The sequence below is a fragment of the Peromyscus californicus genome, unplaced genomic scaffold (genome assembly GCF_007827085.1).
Source record: "Peromyscus californicus insignis strain IS unplaced genomic scaffold, ASM782708v3 Scaffold_22__1_contigs__length_63687245, whole genome shotgun sequence".
Classification (NCBI taxonomy): domain Eukaryota; kingdom Metazoa; phylum Chordata; class Mammalia; order Rodentia; family Cricetidae; genus Peromyscus; species Peromyscus californicus.
In genome coordinates, this window is record NW_026294525.1 from 32,411,423 (window position 1) to 32,432,172 (window position 20,750).

Genomic DNA, 20,750 nt, shown 5'->3' on the forward strand with positions numbered 1-20,750 from the left:
GCTTAAAAAACAGAAATTGGACTTTGGCATTTTAGAGTAATCAGAGACATTAATAGAAGACAGAAACTTTGGGTTTATAACTGGGGGAAGAAAATCACTACATTATTGTATCCTAAAATATGGGCCTGGGTGCTTGTTTTCAGTGACTAACTGTGACTCTGCTCAGCATGACCGCTAGCCGGGCGGTGGTGGCGCATGCCTTTAATCCCAGCACTCGGGAGGCAGAGGCCGGCAGATCTCTGTGAGTTCGAGGCCAGCCTGGGCTACCAAGTGAGTTCCAGGAAAGGCGCAAAGCTACACAGAGAAACCCTGTCTCGAAAAACAAAAAAAAAAAAAAAAAAAAAAAAAAAAAAAAAAAAAAAAAAACGCTGCCTCTGCTGTGTGGTTCACAGTTTATAGCTGTGTGTGGCTAGCAAGCATTCAACACCGGGAGCCGAATTGTGCATTTTTCTTCAACTTTAATGTAAATGGCTACATGTGGTTACTCTATCGTACACGGTACTTTAAAGGTACATCATAATTATCTAAAATTAATTCAATAAAATTTACTTCAGAGGCTATAGAGGCAGTAATTAGGCTTAAACTCTAGGAGTCCATATGAAAAATGAGATGGTCAAGCCTTACGTGCAGCTGCTAAAACAAGAAAATCCCCTTGTGGAGCCCACTTCATCACAGCCTTCCCTGCGCTTGCCACCTAAGTTTAGGTGAGGGCACGCGCACACGGCAGCACTTGTTCTGACAGTTACACTCTATTTTCATTCGTCTTTCCTCTTCCCTCAGCTTATTTCAGCGCCGCGGTGAGTTTTTAGAATGCTTAACAGTTTTAGCTAATCAACTTGCTGCCGCGGCAGTGATGGGAGGCTGGGCTTCCCAAAGCCTAGGGGACGTTAGGTGGACTCCTAAGATGTATTAGTATGCAGGAACCACTGGTTCCTGCATAGATATTTGTGAATCCCTTCTTTATGGATACCTGCACAACAGTCATGCTTAAAATATCAATGTTATGTTTGCTTAGAAAAAGAAATGGTCATCTACTATCAGTGAACTTAGAGATTGTCTAAGCCTGTGATTATCCATTTTACAGGTAAGACAAACCAACTTTTAATGGCTTCAAAATTTTACATTGTTTTAGGGATGACTGTTTCTATGCCTTGTAGGAATCTTTACAGTGATTTTAAGAAGGGTGTGTGTGTGGTGTGTGTGTTAAGTACATATGTGGTATGGTACACACATAAGTATATGGTGCATGTATATGAAAAGATGCAGACAACAGAATTTTATAATGAGTTTATTACAAAAAAAATCACATCTTTTGAACAACATGGACATGGCTCCCTCCCTTTGGACACCTTTGTCTCTAACTGTCATAAGGCCCACCCTAGTGAGTTGGCACTTACAGGGATGTGCATTTTAAATGATGGAGCATTTTTAATTGGAAATCAATTTATACTGCTTTTTAAAGATAACTTATGCTAAAATTAGGAATACATATGTCCTAATTTCATTGTTGTTCGAACTTCCACACCCTGAGTTTCATCCCATAAAGGAAGTGGTGGAATACTTGCTGGGAGAAAAAACCCTGAAAGAATGAACTCTTAGGAGAACTGTTGCTTAGGTCTATTCTAGTTGCTATCATGGATCAGCTGATTTTCATGTGATGCGCCCACATTTACTTAGGTGGGTTAAGGTAGTCAATCCCTGGTTTATGATTACCCTCCCGAGCAGTCCCAAAGCAAGACAAGGTCAATGCTACTGCCGTGTTCACTGTACGAGTCACGTCTTCTGGTGTCTTCCCCAGAGCTGGGTTGACTTCCATGATATCTAGTCCTGAGAGGAGTCCTACAGCAAAAAAAAATGGTATGGATATCGTTGATCAAAGTAACCGACATCAACTGATTCCAAAATTTATCTAGTGGAGCAGAAGTGACAACCAACAGAAAACATTATGTATTACATCTCATGATAGGTGCTCTGGGAGAACCAGCGGGCTTGCTTTTAAATTAGAGAGAGCTGGGTAGCGGTGGCACACGCCTTTAATCCCAGCACTCGCGAGGCAGCCAGGCGAATCTCTAAGTTCGGGGCCAGCCTGGTCTACAGTGCGAGATCTAGGACAGGCACCAAAACTACACAGAGAAACCTTGTCTCAAAGAACAAAAAAGAAAAAACAAATCAGAGAGGCCCACTTACACACTAGCCAAGTGTAGAGCTGTTTCTTAATTGCCTTTTTTACCTACCTGTCTTGTAAATTTCTTCTGTGATGTAGATACCTTCTCTATAGGATAGGCCTCCCACGACAGGTGTGCCAGTCGACGGTGTGAACGCTGGGTCCAGTCCATCAACATCAAAACTCAGGTGAATGGGCCTTTTCTTTCTTTTAAGAGATAAGAAAGGCCTTCCATTAAAGTGGTGGTTTAGCAATCAGTAATCAAATGTAGGGCTTATCCTCCTTTATAAAAATAACCTATGGAAATCCCATGGTTTTACCTAAACAACCTTTGTTGATAAGAATGTCGGTAGGAAACCTTGGTTACACACATGCACACGAAAGCATCATACCTTCCTAGAAGATAGCTGAATGTCTCTTCCATCACCTTGCCAATTCCCAGTTTATCCACTTCAGTCATTGAGAAATACTTAATTCCCAGAGTTTTTATAATATAGCTATAAAAGAACAGATTTAAGTTAATTTACAGTTAATAAGGCTGATTTTTCTTGTGTTGCCTTTGGTGGAAAGATTACTATAATAAGTTACATAAAATAAGCCCTGTGAATGGTGTTAGAAATGCACATAGTTGTGTTTTAAGAGTAAATCATTATAAATTGCCTGAATAATATCTATGTGTATAAGAGAATATAAATGCATGTGCTTATATAGTTGTGTATACACATACATGTATACATAGTGACAATTTAAAATAACCTTCTCTTACAGATTGACCAGTAAAGCATACCTAGCATATAAAAGAACATGGAATAAACTTACTGTTCCCCGGGGTCTACATCTCGCAAGCCGATGTACACGATATCCTTGGCAGATATACAGGGAGTCACCCAGGAGAATCCTGGTACGTCAGGGAACTAAAAACAACAGTGTTTCCATTTAGAACTGATCTGCATTTAATGTTGAGCACACTTGATTATGTAGATCTAACAGTATAAATTTAGGAGTGATTTTTAAAACAGTGTGAGATTAGGAAGGATATCTGCTTTGTATACTCTTGATGGCTTTGACCTCAACAGCTTTGCCCTGTGGCCTAACCCTATCCTGGGCTCTTGTTGGTAGTTTCATGCTCTGTGCCCTGTTACTGCAATGCTCAGATTCTTCCCCAGAACTTTTAATACTGAGAAATGTGTGCCTCCGTGACTTTAATAGCTTCCCTCTTTACTTCCCTTTCTCAAAAGGACTTAATCCAGAATTTTAAAGAAGTTTCTCAGGAATGGGAGGGATTCTTCCTCTTGTTCAGATAAGTGCTTCTCAAGAGCTGAAGCCATTGGAAGCCATGGTGGCACACTCCTGTCTTAGCACTCAGAAAGCAGGCAGAAAGTTCCAGGCCAGCCTCAACCACCTAGCAAGACTCTATTGAAAAAAAAATTATTGTAATCTGCATGGCAACGGTGCTCTTTTGTCTAGGCTCTGATATGGAGGGGTTACTTGGTAAAAGGAAGAACCTGTGATGTAGTTAGAAGAGGTAGGAGCCAGGAGACCTGCTTGTCCTTGCCTCACAATAACTTGGCATGACTCTGGGCAAGTTGTTTACCCTCTGAATCTCTACAGATCTGTGTAGAAAGGGTTGGTCTGTTGATCTACTCAAAAGGGTAATTTAAGAATCCAAAGGGGGGCCGGGCGGTGGTGGCGCACGCCTTTAATCCCAGCACTCGGGAGGCAGAGCCAGGCGGATCTCTGTGAGTTCGAGGCCAGCCTGGTCTCCAAAGCGAGTTCCAGGAAAGGCGCAAAGCTACACAGAGAAACCCTGTCTCAAAAAACCATAAAAAAAAAAAAAGAATCCAAAGGGGGCCGGGCGGTGGTGGCGCACGCCTTTAATCCCAGCACTCGGGAGGCAGAGCCAGGCGGATCTCTGTGAGTTCGAGGCCAGCCTGGTCTCCAAAGCGAGTTCCAGGAAAGGCGCAAAGCTACACAGAGAAACCCTGTCTCAAAAAACCATAAAAAAAAAAAAAAAAAAAGAATCCAAAGGGGGCCGGGCGGTGGTGGCGCACGCCTTTAATCCCAGCACTCGGGAGGCAGAGCCAGGCGGATCTCTGTGAGTTCGAGGCCAGCCTGGGCTACCAAGTGAGTTCCAGGAAAAGGCGCAAAGCTACACAGAGAAACCCTGTCTCGAAAAACAAAAAAAACAAACAAAAAAAAGAATCCAAAGGGGCCAGGTATGGTGGCGAACACCTTTAATCCCAGCACTGGGGAGGCAGAGGCAGGTAGATCTCTGAGTTCAAGGCCAGCCTGGTCTATAAGCAAGTTCTGGGACAGCCAAGATTGCTACACAGAGAAACTCAGCCTCAGCCCCCCTCCCCAAAAAAGAAAGAATCCAAAGAGAAAGCAGTCAACCCTCTCCACCCATGTTTCCACCAGCCACGGATTGAAGATATAGTTAAGCCTGTACTGGTCTGAATATATACAAGCTTTCCCCCTAGACAGTACAATTGGAACTCTTTTCATAGCATTTATATTGTGTTTGGCATTATAAGTGATCTGGAACTGATCTAAAGTGTGTGGTAGGACACACATAGGTTTTATATTTAAATACTGTGTCATATTGTTTGTGAGACTTGATCACCCATAGTTTCGTTATCTTATGAGGTCATGGGGCCAATCCCTCATGGATACCGAGGACAGCTCCAGATGCAATCAGTCTGCAAAGTGTCCAGTAAGAGCCTTCCTACCTTTATCGACTCACCTTTTGCTTATTTACTACAGAGAAGACCAAGAATAAAAGGCAGGAAGACTCTCCTGTTTGCTTCTGCCTCCCCAACTACTACAGAGTTCTTTCATATCAGCTAAGGAGCCTCTTACCTTTCCCTTTAGTTCCTTCAGGAGGAAGGACACAGGTTGTCCATGCAAATTCCCAGAGTTGGTTGTCAGCGGAGTGTTGATATCGGTGTGAGCATCCACCCAAATGACACATAGGTCAGGGTGGACCCTGGCATGGCCAGAGATGCTTCCAACTGCCATACTTGGGTGAGGGGGAAAGTTTGTGTGAACATCAAGTTTACAATGTCATCACATACATCATATTGTTAGCTCTTATACTGTGCCTACTGGAATATTCTTTAAATCTATTTAGCTTCTGCATAGACCAGAAGGGTACTGGTTAAACCACTGTAACAGAGGAGGGGTAGCTGTCACCGGCTAGTTACCTTGGTAACATCACTAAGAAAGATATGGACACTCTTTAGTTCTCAGGATTGAACTGGCTCCTTTTCTGGACTCTCTTGTTAAGTACTTGATTCTCTGTGTCCAATTATAGCAGTCTTTCAATTTTTTTTCTCATAAGTCAGCACTTTCATAATCAGGCAGAATCACTAGGGAGTTCCTCCATCCCCTACAGCCAGTGTCTGTCTGTCCAGTCAGTCCTCAGCTCCTTTACTTTAGCTGACTACTCTCCATGCAAGGCCCCGTTCTCATCGGGTCCCGAGACATAAAAGCCCATCCCAGAATCCTCCTGGCTCCACATGAGGCCGGAATGGGAGAGCTAAGTGATACCTTGCGCAGAGGTATTAACACTAGGCCAGACATAGGATGCCTGTGTCATCACACCTGTAAACATGTGAATACCACTCAGACTCATGAGCATCCATAGTCTCAAAGTGGAAAATTTCATGCCTTCAAGTCCATTTGGCTTGATGCCTCCTGTTACTTTTAAGTCTCATGCCTTTGGGCCATCTGCACTCTTAACATTTCCACTTCCAATGTTCCCACTTAGAAAAGAAAGGGAAGCAAGTCCCGTCTAAAGTGCAGCTTTGCCGTAAGAGCCCTGCTTGCAGGGGCCAGCGAGGAACTAGGGGCACCCAAGGAGGCAGCTCTTGCTTCAAGAGCAGCGGGAATGTTCTCACTCTTCAACGCATCAGGCCTCCCCAGGACGTGATCCCTGAGTGAAAACAGCAAACTGGCTCTAGGCACAAAACTGACCTTTGTTTTAGTGAAAATGTAAAACTACATATCTGACTATATGGTATACACACACACACACACATGCACACACACACACATGCACACACACACGCATGCACACACACACGCACAGTCAGAGTGGTGTCATTCCAAGATGAAAAATTACTCAGGAAGCAAAAAACCATACTTTTGTGCATACTAAGTAGAAACATCACGAAATTTAGACTGTTGATTTAGAACAGAACATGAGAAGTGACACAAAAATAATGGTTAAACTGATCACGAATTCGTATGTGTCCTTTCAAAACTTTTATAGTACTTTTATAGTGGAAAGCATGTATGTCTCCATTGTTCACCTAAATGAATTGTGTATGTCATCAATAATCAAGTCGAATAAACCCTGACTTTCCTCAGTGGCTAATCACTATAAAATTTAAGGCTATGCTGAAATCCACATTTGGCATATTTCCTGTTGTAACGGATAAAGCGATTTTAAGACTTCAAGTAGAGCCCGGTCTATATTTCCGTAATAAATGAACCTACACAATGTCCCTAAAGGCAAAAAATACGAACTCTCCTCCAGTGCTTTCTTGTCTGTATTTTCCCTTGTCTTGGGTCCCCTTATGAGACCTGTGCCCAACCCCCAGGAATATAGCCAGTTCACAAGACCTGTGGTCTCCACCCAACACCACACTGACTCTTCCATTCTTCTGGGCCTCTGCCACCACACCAGCCAGCTGCTCGTTGGCTTTTCCCACAGATCTTGGGTTCTTCACAATTTGAAAGGGGCTGTCGTTAGGGACATCACCAAAGGCCAGGTCCCCATAGTCTTTCACATCATACTCTGCAATTAAAAGTCTGATGTTACTGAACAGAAACAGATGACAAGCCAGCCCTCCAGCCACCGTCTCACTGCGATGGCTGTCATGTGCCAGGGCCTCCCTGTTTCCTGAATCAATCCGTGGGGACCGGATGCTGGGAAAATGACAACGATCCCTTTGTGGTCTTGATCCAGCAGGGAACATCATCTTGTTCCGTGCCCCACCCCCCACCCCCTACTCCCCACATGCATGTGTGTGTATTATACATGTGTGCTAAATGATGTTTAGCTTTCTGTGCTGAACACATTTAGTTTTTAAATATGTCCCAGATATAATATTTTATAAGTAGCATTTTCTAAGTTTCTGACCCTGCTTCCAGGATCCTGGTGTCTTACCCACGCTGTCACCCACTGAAACCCCCAGCCAGCTTCTTCCCTTACCTCACCTGCCTTGTGTGCTGAAAATGTAAATGGTGTGTGTGTTTAGCTCCAAACGTCCCAGATCAGAGGGTTCAGGAAGTGCAGACTTTGTTGTTGTACTTTTTCACATTAAAAAAAAGAAAAATGAAAAAAAAAAAAAAAGGCAGGGAATCCAACATTCCTAAGGACCTGGCTGTGCTTTCAGTCATAAAAGGCCTGACGTAAGTTTTTGAGCCGGAGAGCATCCTGTGCACTGTGGTGTGGAGTCTGGTCAGTGTTCTGAACTAGCCATTGCTGAAGTATTATTACATCTCTGCATATATCTAAATCTAAAATTTAGCAACAGATTCGAGGAATTTCACCTGATAAATAAAATATGTGGTCAGTTTATTCTGGTTAACTAAGGACAAGGCAACCTATTTGGGCTTTCTGTTCTCCAATGAGTGACCTCCCTCCCTCCCTCGCCTTTCCTGGATCTCACTCTGTAGACCAGTCTGGCCTCAAACTCACAGAGATCCGCCTGGCTCTGCCTCCCGAGTGCTGGGATTAAAGGTGTGCGCCACCACCGCCCGGCTAGCTTTTATTTTTTCATTTTCAGTTTCCCCCCAGTCCCCTATCATCCACCCAAACGATCTTTCTTGTATCATACATTCTTTTGTACAATAGTTTGGCCAGAAAGATCAAACCAAGTAAGGAAATGAGAATATTCCACCAACAATGTCTACTGGGCATCCTTCCCAGGCCCTGCTTCTTTCGTAGGACATGGTTCTAATGATTTAAAAAAATACCTCGATTCAGTAATGTAAGTACCACTGCAGACACACCCTCTCTTCTTAGAAGCCTGTCCTTCCTTCAGGGTGATGCGGACATTACCTGATCATCTTTCAACTTTAAAATTACCTGTCTCTTTAAGCTTCTCCACCAGACCAGCGTTCCTCAATGCCGCGGGGCCTTTTTCAACCCCTCCTCGAGGCTGAACAATGCAAAAAAAGTACAGTGCTTTCGTCAAGACTGTGACTCTCCAGTGCCCACAAGAAAAACTTCCCCCTTATTTCATCAATTGAATCATTAACCAGCAGGTTTTGAGCTCCTGTGGATCTTATATTTTCTCATCTAATCTTCACAATAATGTGGGGTGAATTGCACCTACACCAAAAAGAAGAGACTAGAACCACAGAGTCGTTGTCACCCTGGCAAATAGCAGACAGACGAGTGGCCGAACTAGCTTCGTAAGTTGGTCCTGGAATTCCAAAGCATGCTTTCCTCTTGCCAGCACGTAAAACCACTAAGTCTGGACATTCAGTCGCAGCTTTAGCACACGGGTGGTTCTTTCAGTACTGATAGAAAAACAGGATGCTTCTAATTGAGTCTGGAACAGGGTGTGCCATGAGTGCTGGCTACCTACAGCAGGTGATCTCTGGGCTCGGTCTTGCAACACTGGTAGATGGTCAGGAAAGGTGACCGGGTGATGGAGAAACTTTGCTACCTGGGGAAAAATCTAGGGCAAAGGCATCAGCAGGGGAAGAGTATGGCCCCAAAAGACCTACATGCAAGTCAATATACAAGACCTGTACCCGCATGAATAACAGCAGTACTTATAATAACAATAATAAAAACAATAAAGTACCCCAACTGATAAGTGGAGGTTAATTTAGGACTCTTGGGGCAGAAACCAGGCCAAAAATTGTCACCCAAGACCTGAAACCACAAAGGCCAGCATAGGAATTTCAAATTCTGACCTGTTTAAACCTGACATGAGAAATCCTACCTTGCTGAGTTAACATCCAGAAAGCTAACCATCTTTCTCTTTGGAAAAATTCCTCCCCAGCCTTGTGGCTGATAAAAGTCTAAAGAAATAAATCCTTTCTGTATCTTTCTGATCTTTGTTTCAAATGCTTTAAGATACATTTTTTTTTTTAAATTTAAAGACACACAAAAAGTGATCTTGGCCAGGAGATTGGTGTCAAAAGTCACAGGTGTTTATCCTAAGGATTGAAACTGTAACCCTAAACTAAGCAAATACTTCCTCTCTGGCCAAATGACAGATGATCTTCCCCAGGTGCTAGGCAAATCCTGGTGTCAAATTTCTACGGCTGGCCACCAGGGACCCTGAGTATTCTTCCTAACATGGCTCTGCCCCTTTATATCTCATTCCTTAACTGAGTTATACTATGTGTATATATTCGTAAGGTTTAACATGAGGTCTGTATCCATGTAGACACTGGTAATATCAACTCAGGTTAACACATCCAGTACCTTAAACATTTATCATTTCTCTGTAATAAAAGTATTTAAAATTGTGCCGGGCAGTGGTGGCGCACGCCTTTAATCCCAGCACTCGGGAGGCAGAGCCAGGCGGATCTCTGTGAGTTCGAGGCCAGCCTGGGCTACCAAGTGAGTCCCAGGAAAGGCGCAAAACTACACAGAGAAACCCTGTCTCGAAAAACCAAAAAAATAAAAAATAAAAAATAAATAAAAGTATTTAAAATCTTCTCCGTTTGGGGGTTGCATAGTGCAGTATTCTTTATGTGTACATGTGCGTGCATGTGTGTGTATATGCACGCATGAATGCACACATGCACCATGCATGTTTGTGTGTGTGCAGACTGGAAGACAAACTCAAGATGCCATTCCACCAGGTATAAATGGTGCATGTCTTTAATCTCACAGCTTGGGAGAATGAGACAGGCCACCCTGTTTTAGCTCCATAGTTTTGTGTGTGTGTGTGTGTGTGTGTGTGTGTGTGTGTGTGTGTGTGTGTGTGTGTATTTATATGCATACATGTGTGTGTATGCGTGTGTACATAGAGAAAGAGAGAGTTAGCACTACGTGCTAGCTAATGCTACATAGTGAAACCCCATCTCAGAAAAAAAAAAATTTCCATTGGGCAGACTCTGTCCAGCTTTGTAATAAATGCCCCTGTGTGTGTGTGTGTGTGTGTGTGTGTGTGTGTGTGTGTGTGTGTGTGTGTGTGTAGGGGGGTTGTTGTCTCTCACTAGCCTAGAACACATGAGTGTTCTGTGGACTGGCGAGCTAGTGAGCCGAAGTTCCAACTCTCTCTACCTCCCCAGCCCTGGGATTATAGATATATACCACTATATCCAGGTGTTTTGTTTTGTTTTGAAGACAAACTCAAGTTCTCGTGCTTATTCAACAAGGTTGGCTATCTTCCCAGCCCTGCCAGATTATTCCTGACTATACTCATCTTGGGTTCTATTGTCTTATAGTTTCATGTCCTTTGCTCTTCTTGTCAGATTTCAACCTAGATGTTTTTATCCGGGGGGTTCTGTGTGTTGCAGTGGAGATCTGACATATAGGTGGTACCCAAACTACAACTTAATACGACTCCCCGTCTTTCCCCTTCTCCTTTTCAGGCATCAGAACAAACCCTGTAGAGACCTCTCAGTGGACACTGCATTTGCTATGATTGTCAGTGGGTCTGTCTGTAGGAATGGTAGGAATCAGTAGGAATGACTGGGGTTTGTTTTGTCTTGTTAATACTTGTTCTCATGTAGCCCAGGCTAGCCTCAAACTCACTACATAGCTAAGGATGACCTGAAACTTCAGATCCTCATGCCTCTACCTCCTGGGTTTGGGGATTACAAGGGTGTATCACTATACTCAGTTTATGTGGCGTTGGGGGTCTAACCCAGGGCTTTGGTCTCGTGAGCTTGCATACCCTCTGCCAACCACATCCCTAGCCTCTCACAATGACATTTCCTAGCATTCCATTTTATTTATTTGATTAAAACGACTTGTCATGATTACTGTATGCTCATTGCTTGGCTTCTTTGCCCACTTTGAAAATTGCTTGGTCAGCAACCCTGACTGTCTAAAGTGTCTCACCCAGCTCCTAACTGGCCACAAGGCAAAGATTTGCTATAGAGCTGAGCCTTCGAAATCAGCATCAGTGTAGACTGGGACACACGCTTTGGAAGCAAACAATCCTGTCTGGAAGCACACACTGAAGGTTCCATGACTACAAGTAAACTAGCAGATCGCTCTAATCCAGCAGTTGTCAACCGGTGGACCTCTTTGGGGTCACATTTCAGATATTTACATTACAACTCATAACACTGGCAAAACTAAAATTATGAAGTAGCAATGAAATAATTTTGTGGTTGCGGGGGTCACCACAACATGAGGAACTGCATTAAAAGGTCACATCATTAGGAAGGTTGAGAACCACTGCAAACCTTAATTAACTCAGTCATCCGATGAGAACAATGCCTACCTACCTCATTCTTTATTCACTGTCTTGGAATGAGGTGAGGCACATAATGAGGCTCTTTCTCAGGCTCAAACTTCTAACCATCTTCCTTCTAACCTCCTTTTGGCCAGTGTGTCAAACTTCTGGCGCATCTAGGCAGGCCAGCTGCACATACGTGCTGGCAGCTTCGCCCGCGGATACATGGCTTACTACAGGAAAATCTGTCTCTGTCCTTACAATCTCGAGACAATGAGCTGCAGACTCACATTCATGATGAAGGAGAATCTCTGACAGAGGAGAGTTACTGAGGATGGGACTGTGCAGCAGATGGTGTTTTAGCATATTGTCTCCTAGAAGGGCCTTGACTGTGATGGGCAGCTCTCTGCATAAGCTCAGAGGCCAAGGTGTGTTTTCCTTCCTTCCTTCCTCCCTCCCTCCCTTCCTTCCTTTTTTCCTCCCTTTCTTCTTTCCTCTTCTGTTTGTCCCCCTCCTTCCCTTTTATTTCTTTGTCATTTTCAAGTCTATTTTATAAACCATTCCAAAAGGAGATGCAGGACTGGAGAGATGGCCCAGTGATTAAGAATGCATGCTGCTCTTACAGAGATGAGCTAATACATACACAATTAAAAAGAAAAGTAAAATCCTTAAGAACAAAAGAACACATGAGCATACTATGGTGCTTTTAAAGGGTTTCTTCATTATTTGTGTATGGGTGTGGGGGGGGGGGGGAGTTGGGGGGGGAAGCAGTAGTTCTCACAGAGGCCAGAAGAGGGTATTGATTGGATACCCTGGAGCCTGAGTTACAGGCAACCGTGAGCCGCCTGATATGGTGCTGGGAACTGAACTCTGGTCTTCCCGAAGAGTAGCAAGTACTCTTAACCCCTGAGCCATTTTCCTGGATCCATGTTGTGCCCTTTAAAGGGAACATGTGTCAACAAATACTCCCATGTTCTGGTGTTCTGGGAGAGCTCTTCGGCGGGGTTTCCAGGGACAGTGAAGTGCTGTTTACTGACACCAAATACAATCTGGGCCTCCAACCTCTGGCCTCTCACAATTTATATTGGTTAAAAAAAAGAAAAGAAAAGAAAGGCCAGTGTGTACCTTGAGGCTTTACAATTAAAAAGGCTACAGGCTGTCTAGATTCTAAAAGCCAGGAGGACCCCATTTAAAAACAAAGGAGTTACAATCCACTGACTCTCTTGTTGGACATGGACCTTTTCCCCCCCTCTTTTTTAAACACAGACCGTGTTGGAGTCTAAGGCATCCTGTTATCTCATTACAATTAGCAGAATGAGTGTATCCCAGTGGAGAGGGGAGGGGGTGTGGGGGACGGGGGAGCAATGCTCATTTAGGCATTGCTGCCATGTGTGGTTCACACTTAGGTGCTCTAAGCAACTGGAGACTCATGGAGCCATTTGTCCTGACGGGGGTGCCAACTTGAAGTATTTTGTACTGGTTCTCTCCTCAAAGAGAGATGTAAAGGGTTGCCCTAGCCTATGAACTAGTAGCCATAAGATCATTCAAGCTCAAAAATAACATGAATTCTTCACCAACTTGCAAGAGCTCTGCTATTTAAGTTATCCAAATTAAAACAAGTCTGAAGGCTGCCACCAACCCATTACATTTTTCTAGGCGTGAACGGCACAGCCAGACCACTGTGTTCTCTTACAATCTCTCACTCCATATTCAGAAAACATCAAGAGCCACAGCAATCGTGGAGGAAGCTACAGTGCAGGTTCAGGTGGTCTCCACCCAGGTGAATTTGCTCAAAACATTGGCATGACTCAGATTTAAATGAAATAGACTTCGGCAGGGGCCAAAAGAGGAAGTGGGTTTAAGTCCCCAGGTATGCCATGCCACACAGTGGTGAGAAGAAGGCCAGATGGTGCTGGGAAACTGACAGCCAGATGGCAATGCCTGGCAAGTGTTAAAATAAAACATTTCCCGACAAGTTCCAGTCACTCAAAGCCAGACTCACACTCACCTGCCCCTTGGAGAAAGGCGCTCCGATAATTCCTATGGGCTTCGGCTTGGAGCTCATGCTCTCCCGGGATTCCTTCTGCTGCACCGGTGCTGTCCAGCTGCTTGCCACCAGCTGTAACTCTAAAGAACAGAGGGCACATCTTTCTTTCCCCCTTATAATTGGCTGGGTCTGTTTATCCAGCAACTGGCTCCGCCCACTGAGTGGAAGAATGACAGAGTCAACAGAAACTGCCCATCGGTAGAATCACCCCGTTCCTGCGAGCCTCTCAGGTCTCTAGTTAAGTGAGCATTATTCATCCTTCCAGTTCACACCCTTTTGAAAAAGCCAGCTGGATGACATTAATCTTTCCTTAGACAATTGACAATTATGTGTGGTTTCATAACTGCATGTGAAGTACTAGGTTCCTAGCCTGTGTGTGCAACCTGAGGGCAGGGCACTCACCTTTTCCAGGATTTAAGGCCACTGAGGAATGGCAAGGTGAGCCTAGAACAGTAACGGGGTCTCTTACCACCCTTCCATTGAGCATCCTGAGTCAAGGCTTCAAGTGCTGGGGAAAACAGCTAATCTGTGAGACACATTTCACGTGCACCAGGTTACACTGTCTGGGAAAGCATGTGGCTTTCTTTCTTTGGGGCTGTTTACAGGAAGACACCCGTTATTTCACTGATGACCCAAAGCAGTTCCAGTTTTGAAATACAGTGTTGAGGGAAAAATCTCATTTTTGCAATCATGATACAACCAAGCTAGAGGAAGCAAAGCGGCTAACTTGAGTTTTTGCCATAGGCCAAGTGCTGTTCTAGATAATGGTATTTCAATTAATCTTTAAACCAACTTGAGGCTGAATATCACTCTTATTGCTGCTTTACTGAGGAAGAAACTGCACTGTGGGAGGTTGCCGTTCTCATGAGGTTGCAGAAGACTAGAAATCCAACGTTGGGCATTCTGGATCCACCGAGGTGCTGGGCTTCTAACGTAAGCACCAGCAGCATCAGCGGGTCCCCCTGAGACGTTGTTTGTCAATGTGTAAAAACACAGATCTAGGTCAGATGAGAGAGCCAGCTGGTGACCCGAGTTTGACCCTCAGATCCCATATGGTGGAAGGAGAGAATCAACTCCTGCCATCTGACCTCTGACCTCCACATCAGTGATGTAGTACATACATAACCCACCCCCAATGCTAAATAAATATTTTAAAACATATGAATCCAGAAGAAATACAACCAGCTATAAAATTACATGATTATGATTTTAAAAAGAAAACCCACACAGCAGAAGTATTTTTTATCTTTATGAAGACAAAAACACCCAAGAGAATTTTAATACCTCAAGGCAGAGATTCTTCACCTTTTACCTTCAATACTTAGAATAGTCCAGTTTGAGATAAATACTGACTTTATTGATTGAATAAATGTATTATACTTACTGAATGAATAAATCAAGATGCCAAAGTCTCTCAGAGCCATTTTGCTGCCTCCTTCCCAAATATATTTTCTGTGTTTACCATGTTTTGCTACTATAATCTAAATATATACTTACAGATTTTTAAAATCGATTTGTTTGAGACAGAATCTCTGTGTATACTCCAAGCTTACCTTGAACTCTTGGTTCTTCTGCCTCAGACTCTTGAGTCCTGGTGTTAGCACCACACCCAGATGTGATGTTCTTTATATAGCCGATAATGATGCTGACATTGTAAATCACTTTTTTTTTTTTTTTTTTTTTTTGTCAAGACAAGGTTTCTCTGTGTGACAGTTCTGGCTGTCCTGGAACTCACAGGACTCACTCACTCCTCCAGAGTGCTGAGATTAAAAGCCACTTTTCTTAATCTGTCAAGAATCGGGATAGCTCTGTATAAGTCATTCAAATAATTTACAAATAGGCACCTGGTCATTTTACCCAACAAGCTTTGGGAGTTCAAGTTTGACCTGCTCTCCGAATCACAAGTGCTCCCTCTACATTTTCTTTTATTTTATTTAAATTTTATCTTTCTTTAGGTCTCTTGGTGATGGCCTGTAATCTCAGCTATTTGGGAGGATGAAGCAGGGGGATCACAGGTTCAGAGCCTGCCTGAACTATAGAGCTAGATCAAAGCCAGCATGGCCAATTTAGAACCCTCCCCAAAGTTAAAAGAAAAGGAGAAAAAAAAACTGTTCAGGGATGGATTGTGTGCCTATCAGAAAGACGTGAAGTTTGACCCTCCGTGTTCGCATTGACTTCTTTTTTTTATCCACCTCCATTTTTGTTTAGATTGTTTAAATCTTCCAACTACATTTCCCCTACCAGTTTTCTCAACAGCATCCAGTAGACAGCCTCCCCATGTTACCACTGAACTATGTCCATCATATGTCAAGTTCCCCATCATAAATGATGTGCTGCTCTGTCAGAACACGGTTAAAAGAACTGATTTATGGTACACAAGGCCTTGGGGAAGTGGGAGAAAGGCTCTGGGGAAAAAGGCAGAGGTCCTTTACTTCACATGCATTTTGTTCCCTGGATTGTTGTTGGACATGATTTCTTGCCTCCTGCGTTAAACATTTACTTCCAGTTTATAAGACATGTTTACTCTTGCTGAGTGTCAGAATATAGCTATAGAAACCAATCTGGTCAGTGTGCCCTGAGTCTGGATGTGGCCTCCTTCCTTGCTTTCACGCTTTGTCAAATATAATCTATAGTATGTCCCAGGCAATTGTGTTCCAATTGGTCTGTCCTGAGAATGTTCTGGGAAAGGGCTGCTCTGTTAATACTTAGTATTATGTGCTTACTGATGTTTATTTACATATTTTTCTAAACTCAAACAGCCTTCCTTAGATCATTGCTTTCTTTGATTCATTTGTGTGTAAAAGGACATTGAAATTGAAGTAAGGCTGTCTACAGCATTAGACTGTAGACCGCCCCATTCTTTTAGGTCCTCAGATCCCAGGTCCAGGAGACAAGATCTGTACAGGTTGGCTGAAAAGTAGACACTGTTCCATCCAGTTTCCTCTGTGCCTCTGGGTTGCTCATCCGTGGCTACACCAATCCATAACGCCTTGTCAGTATGGTTTCCTGGTGGATATTATAGTTGGACAAAATGGACAAATCCATTTCAGAGTTGGTTGATCTTATGATTATTTATATCTGGTTTTTATAGAAGGAGTTGGTGAGTATGTTTTTGCTAACTTTATACATTAATTCATGGAGATTTGCTGTCAGACCTCCTCACCAGGGCTTTTCTTGAAAGTCTTGACAGATTGAGAGGTTGAGGGTACCTTTTGAATCACCTGATCCATTATCAACACTAACTCCCTGATAAAGTAAAACTCATGATTTCTTGGCTATCCTGTTTTTCTTGGGTCTTTATCATTTAGGGTATCTCCCTAAACATCACCAGTTTCACGTATTACACAATTTATCATCATGATCACTCCTTTTCAAACATTCCCTGGCCTCCCTGTGTTCTCCTTAAGTAGGCCATTCAGAACTCAGTGCACAGGTCCAGTTGTAGATGGAGTCATGTAGCCCATCAAATATAAACTTGGCATTGCTTGCCTTTTCTAGGTTATTAAGGATTCAACGGGCTAGGAAGTAGTCACTTAAATAAGAGCTGCATCACTCCACAGGAAACCTCAATACCAAGTGGTACAGCTCCTGAATCAGTCATGCCTCTCTAGACGAGCTTGTTGACTAATACAGAGTGTCCACACAGCAGCATACGAAAGTCTGGAAATGACTCGTTTCCTAACCATATCGTCTTGCTGTGCTTTGTCAGCTACCTTTTGTCCTCTGACTTCCCTTCCCAAGATGAGATGACCCTGACAGGTCTTGCTCTTGGTGACCCCATGCGGACATGCAATGGCTTTCTTCCTGTCATAAACACAAACTGGATTTTTTTTTGTTTAACTTTAAACTTTTTTATATTCATTTACTATTTGTGTGTGTGTGTGTGTGTGTGTGTGTGTGTGTGTGTGTGTGTGTGTGTGTGTGTGTTGGTAAACACACGCCAGGTACCCCTGTGGAGGTTCTGTCCCACCATATGGGACAGAATGGGATGCCAAGCGGTACAGCTCCTGAATCAGTCATGCCTCTCTAGACGAGCTTGTTGACTAATACAGAGTGTCCATACCTTTACTTAAGATCCTCTAGCCTCCACAACGGACTATCTTTTCAATCCCCAAAGCTGTGTTCTCAGAACATCTCAAGCGGTGGTTCTCAACATGTGGGTCACGACCCCTTTGGAGTAGAATGACCATTGGAAAACACCAGTACTCACATTACGATTCATAGCAGTAGAAAAATCACAGTTGTGAAGTAGCAACAAAAATAATTTCATGGTTGGGGGTCACCACATCACGAGGAACCGAATTAAAGGGTGGCAGCATCAGGAAGGTGGAGAACCAGTGTAAAAAAGAAGACAGGGTCATCTGCCTATGTCCCCGTCAGAGCCCTCTTTCCCCAGCCCAAGTCTTTTGTTAGTGTAGAGAATGTACACTGGGCTTTAAAAGCTCGCTTCCTACGAACACAGACCTCGTGTCCACCCCCCCTGCTCTGTACCACAAATGGGTATTCAAAAGTTGTTGATATTTGAAGGCAGAGGCATGCTTCCTGTCCACTAGTAGGGGGTCTCTTGCCTCTCCCCAGTGTCTGGTGTTTTGTTTTGTTTTGTTTTTTCCTGGCAATCTTTAGTGCTTTTTGACTTCTAGGTGCACCGTTCTAACCCTCTACCTTCCCCAGCACGCCCTCTGCCTGTTTCTGTCTTTACGCCTTATCATCTCATAAGGACCTCGGTCAGAATGCATCTTCAAATAATAAAGTAAACAGCTCTGGGAGTCTTGTGATTAGTGACTCAGAAGGGAACATCCCTTACAGTCTGCATGCTTCTCTTTGATGCTCCACACTGTGGCCCGTAACTTCATTGTGGTTTTATCAACCAGCTGACAGATGAGACCTTTTAAACATAAAGCCCCGTGAGCTGGAAAAAAAAAAAAATACACCAATGGGTTGATTTCAGGGAAGTGTTCTACTTGGTGTGTGGACTCCTGAAACTCAAAAAGAGCAAGGATAGGTGGCCCCTGAAACAGTGAGCTTGTGGAAATGTTCAAAGCTCGTCGTGTCTCTGGTAGGAACTCTCCTAATCCTCTGAGGCCCAGCAGCAGCCAGAGCAGAGTGAGTGGCTTGAGAAGGCTCACTCTGGACATCTGACTCATGGTGGTTTCATAACTACGTGATGGCAGACTCCTCTTCCCCTTCTTTCCGGACTCACCCAGATGTGGAGTAAAGTTCACAGCAGGGTGGAGGCTGCAAGAAACAGGACATGGAAGATCAACTCCCCAGGTATCTCTGTGAGCCAAGCTATCCCAGGGAGAGCCACTTGGGACCAGGTGACAGAGATCTGCAAACAAGACAGGTCGTCGGGCCCAGGAGGACCCTGAAACACAAGCTTGGTGTTAGGATGCAATACTTTCCTCACATGGGAGGTTTCAGCTGCACATCCTCAGTAGAAATCTGCAACAGGATGATGAAGAAAGGCGACCAAAAGCACTAGACCATGAGTGTACATGAAGTTGCCTCATGGTGTTCTCAGAAATGACAGGCGTACTCGGTGCCTTGCACGTTTGAGTAGGGGGTGGAGGGACAGGGTCTCTCACTGCACCTGGTGCTCTGTGTCCCAGGTAGGCTAGGTGGCAGGTGAGCTCCGGATATCCACCTTTCTCTACGCCCGCGCCTCGGCCCCCCCCACCCCCAAAACACACACACAATGCTGGTGTTACAGGCACTCATGGCCATGCCCAGCATTTATGTGGGTGCCAATGATTTGAACCCAGTCCCTCTTGCTTTCACAGCAAGCATCCTACCCATTGAAGTCATTCCCCTAGCCTTCTTTTATTTCTTTAAACGTAACAGCATGTAAAACAGCACTATACAGTAAACTGTATACTTAGGGCTTGCCTCTATGACCTTTGACATATCTTCAACGTCCTTAACTTACTTTGTCCAAAACTGTCATATTCCTTTAGTCGCTTTTCATCCGGCCCCAGTTTGCTCATACTATTTTTTGGCTTTGCCTTGTTTGGTGTTTTCTGTCTTATATGTCTTTCAGACTTTTGAAGACTCTCCCAGCAAAGGTGCCCCTGATGTTTCCTTTGATTAAATGTCACTTTTGCCGTGTTTTAAAGGACACGGGAAAAGCAACATGGCGACCTCATTATAGCGCGTTGAGTGTGAGGTGTTGATTAGGCCAGCTGCTGTCGACTTCAGCCTCAATCGCTTGGCTAAAGTAGGATGTGACAAGTTTCTCTGCTTCGAATTTCCTATATTTATCTTGGTGATTAATACATGTCAGACCGATGATTTAATGTGTGTGATTATCCAGGTTCTCATCCCTCTTGGACCTCCCGGGCTCAGCATCTGTTGACAATTCTCAACTCTAATGATTATTACTGCGTTTGCCAAATGCTGGTTGTCTGCTTCAGTCGTGTTTTTACATAGATTGCTTGGAATTCTCCGCTGAGAAGAGCTCTGGTTTTCCTTCCATTTGTTTACCTCTTCAATGATTGATCTCACGATGGGCTTGTGCATGCTTGCTTTACCGCATGAGTAATAATCACTCCCATCTCTTTGGGTTTTCCTATTGTCCCTGATTTTATCAATTTTTAAAGCGTTCGTGATTTTTTAATTGTGTGTGTGTTCAGTGTGTTGGGAGAGGGGGAAGTGCATGTGAATACAATTGCCCTCAAAGGCCGGAGATGTCACTTCCCCGCTGAAGCTGGAGTTACAGGGGTGGTATTCATTGTGAGGTGGGTGCTGGGAACTGAACCTGGGTCGCAAGAGCAGTGTTGGCTCTTAATGGCTGAACAATCTCCCCAGGCCCCTCGCCAATATTTTAAGCTGACTCCCTTTTTTACATGATTTGCGTATATTTGGTAATTCCTTGCTTTCCAGTACTATGAGGTAGTCCAGATTTATCTACTGTGTCCCTCCTCCAGATGTTTGCCCAAGCATCCATTTGTCCAAGGAAGACTGACTCCTCTCTTTCATTTGAAAAGGATGTGCAGAAGCCAAATCTGTGTGCCAGAATATCCAGGAAATCACTATTTCTGGTCTCTTTCAGCAGACAAGGCTAAGAAATATATGTATGTACACTCTCATGCATACACACACACACACACACACACACACACACACACACACATCCTGTTCCTATTTCTGTATCTGTTCA

The 20,750-nt window shown here is 43.9% G+C and overlaps 1 protein-coding gene across 1 annotated transcript; it reads right to left on the reverse strand.

The window, feature by feature from the left end:
- Positions 1 to 423: 423 nt before the first annotated feature.
- Arg1 (arginase 1) lies at positions 424 to 19,578 on the reverse strand. Its single transcript, XM_052751579.1, has 9 exons — positions 19,521 to 19,578; positions 13,556 to 13,674; positions 8,262 to 8,334; positions 6,791 to 6,965; positions 5,024 to 5,183; positions 2,984 to 3,078; positions 2,557 to 2,661; positions 2,235 to 2,371; positions 424 to 1,839 (listed from the first exon to the last, which is right to left on the reverse strand). The coding sequence occupies exons 1-9, from the start codon at positions 19,576 to 19,578 to the stop codon at positions 1,670 to 1,672; spliced, it is 1,092 nt and encodes a 363-aa protein (XP_052607539.1). The 3' UTR covers positions 424 to 1,669.
- Positions 19,579 to 20,750: the final 1,172 nt, after the last annotated feature.

Bases quoted from the DNA above. Each gene is read 5' to 3' on its own strand.
- Arg1 (XM_052751579.1), bottom strand. From the start codon at position 19,578: ATGAGCAAACTGGGGCCGGATGAAAAGCGACTAAAGGAATATGACAGT. The intron at 8,335-13,555 runs GTGAGTGTGAGT...TGCATTGTTCAG, and splicing joins CGCCTTTCTCCAAGGGGCAG to CCTCGAGGAGGGGTTGAAAA. The intron at 2,372-2,556 runs GTATGATGCTTT...ATCTCTTAAAAG, and splicing joins TTCAGCTATCTTCTAGGAAG to AAAGAAAAGGCCCATTCACC.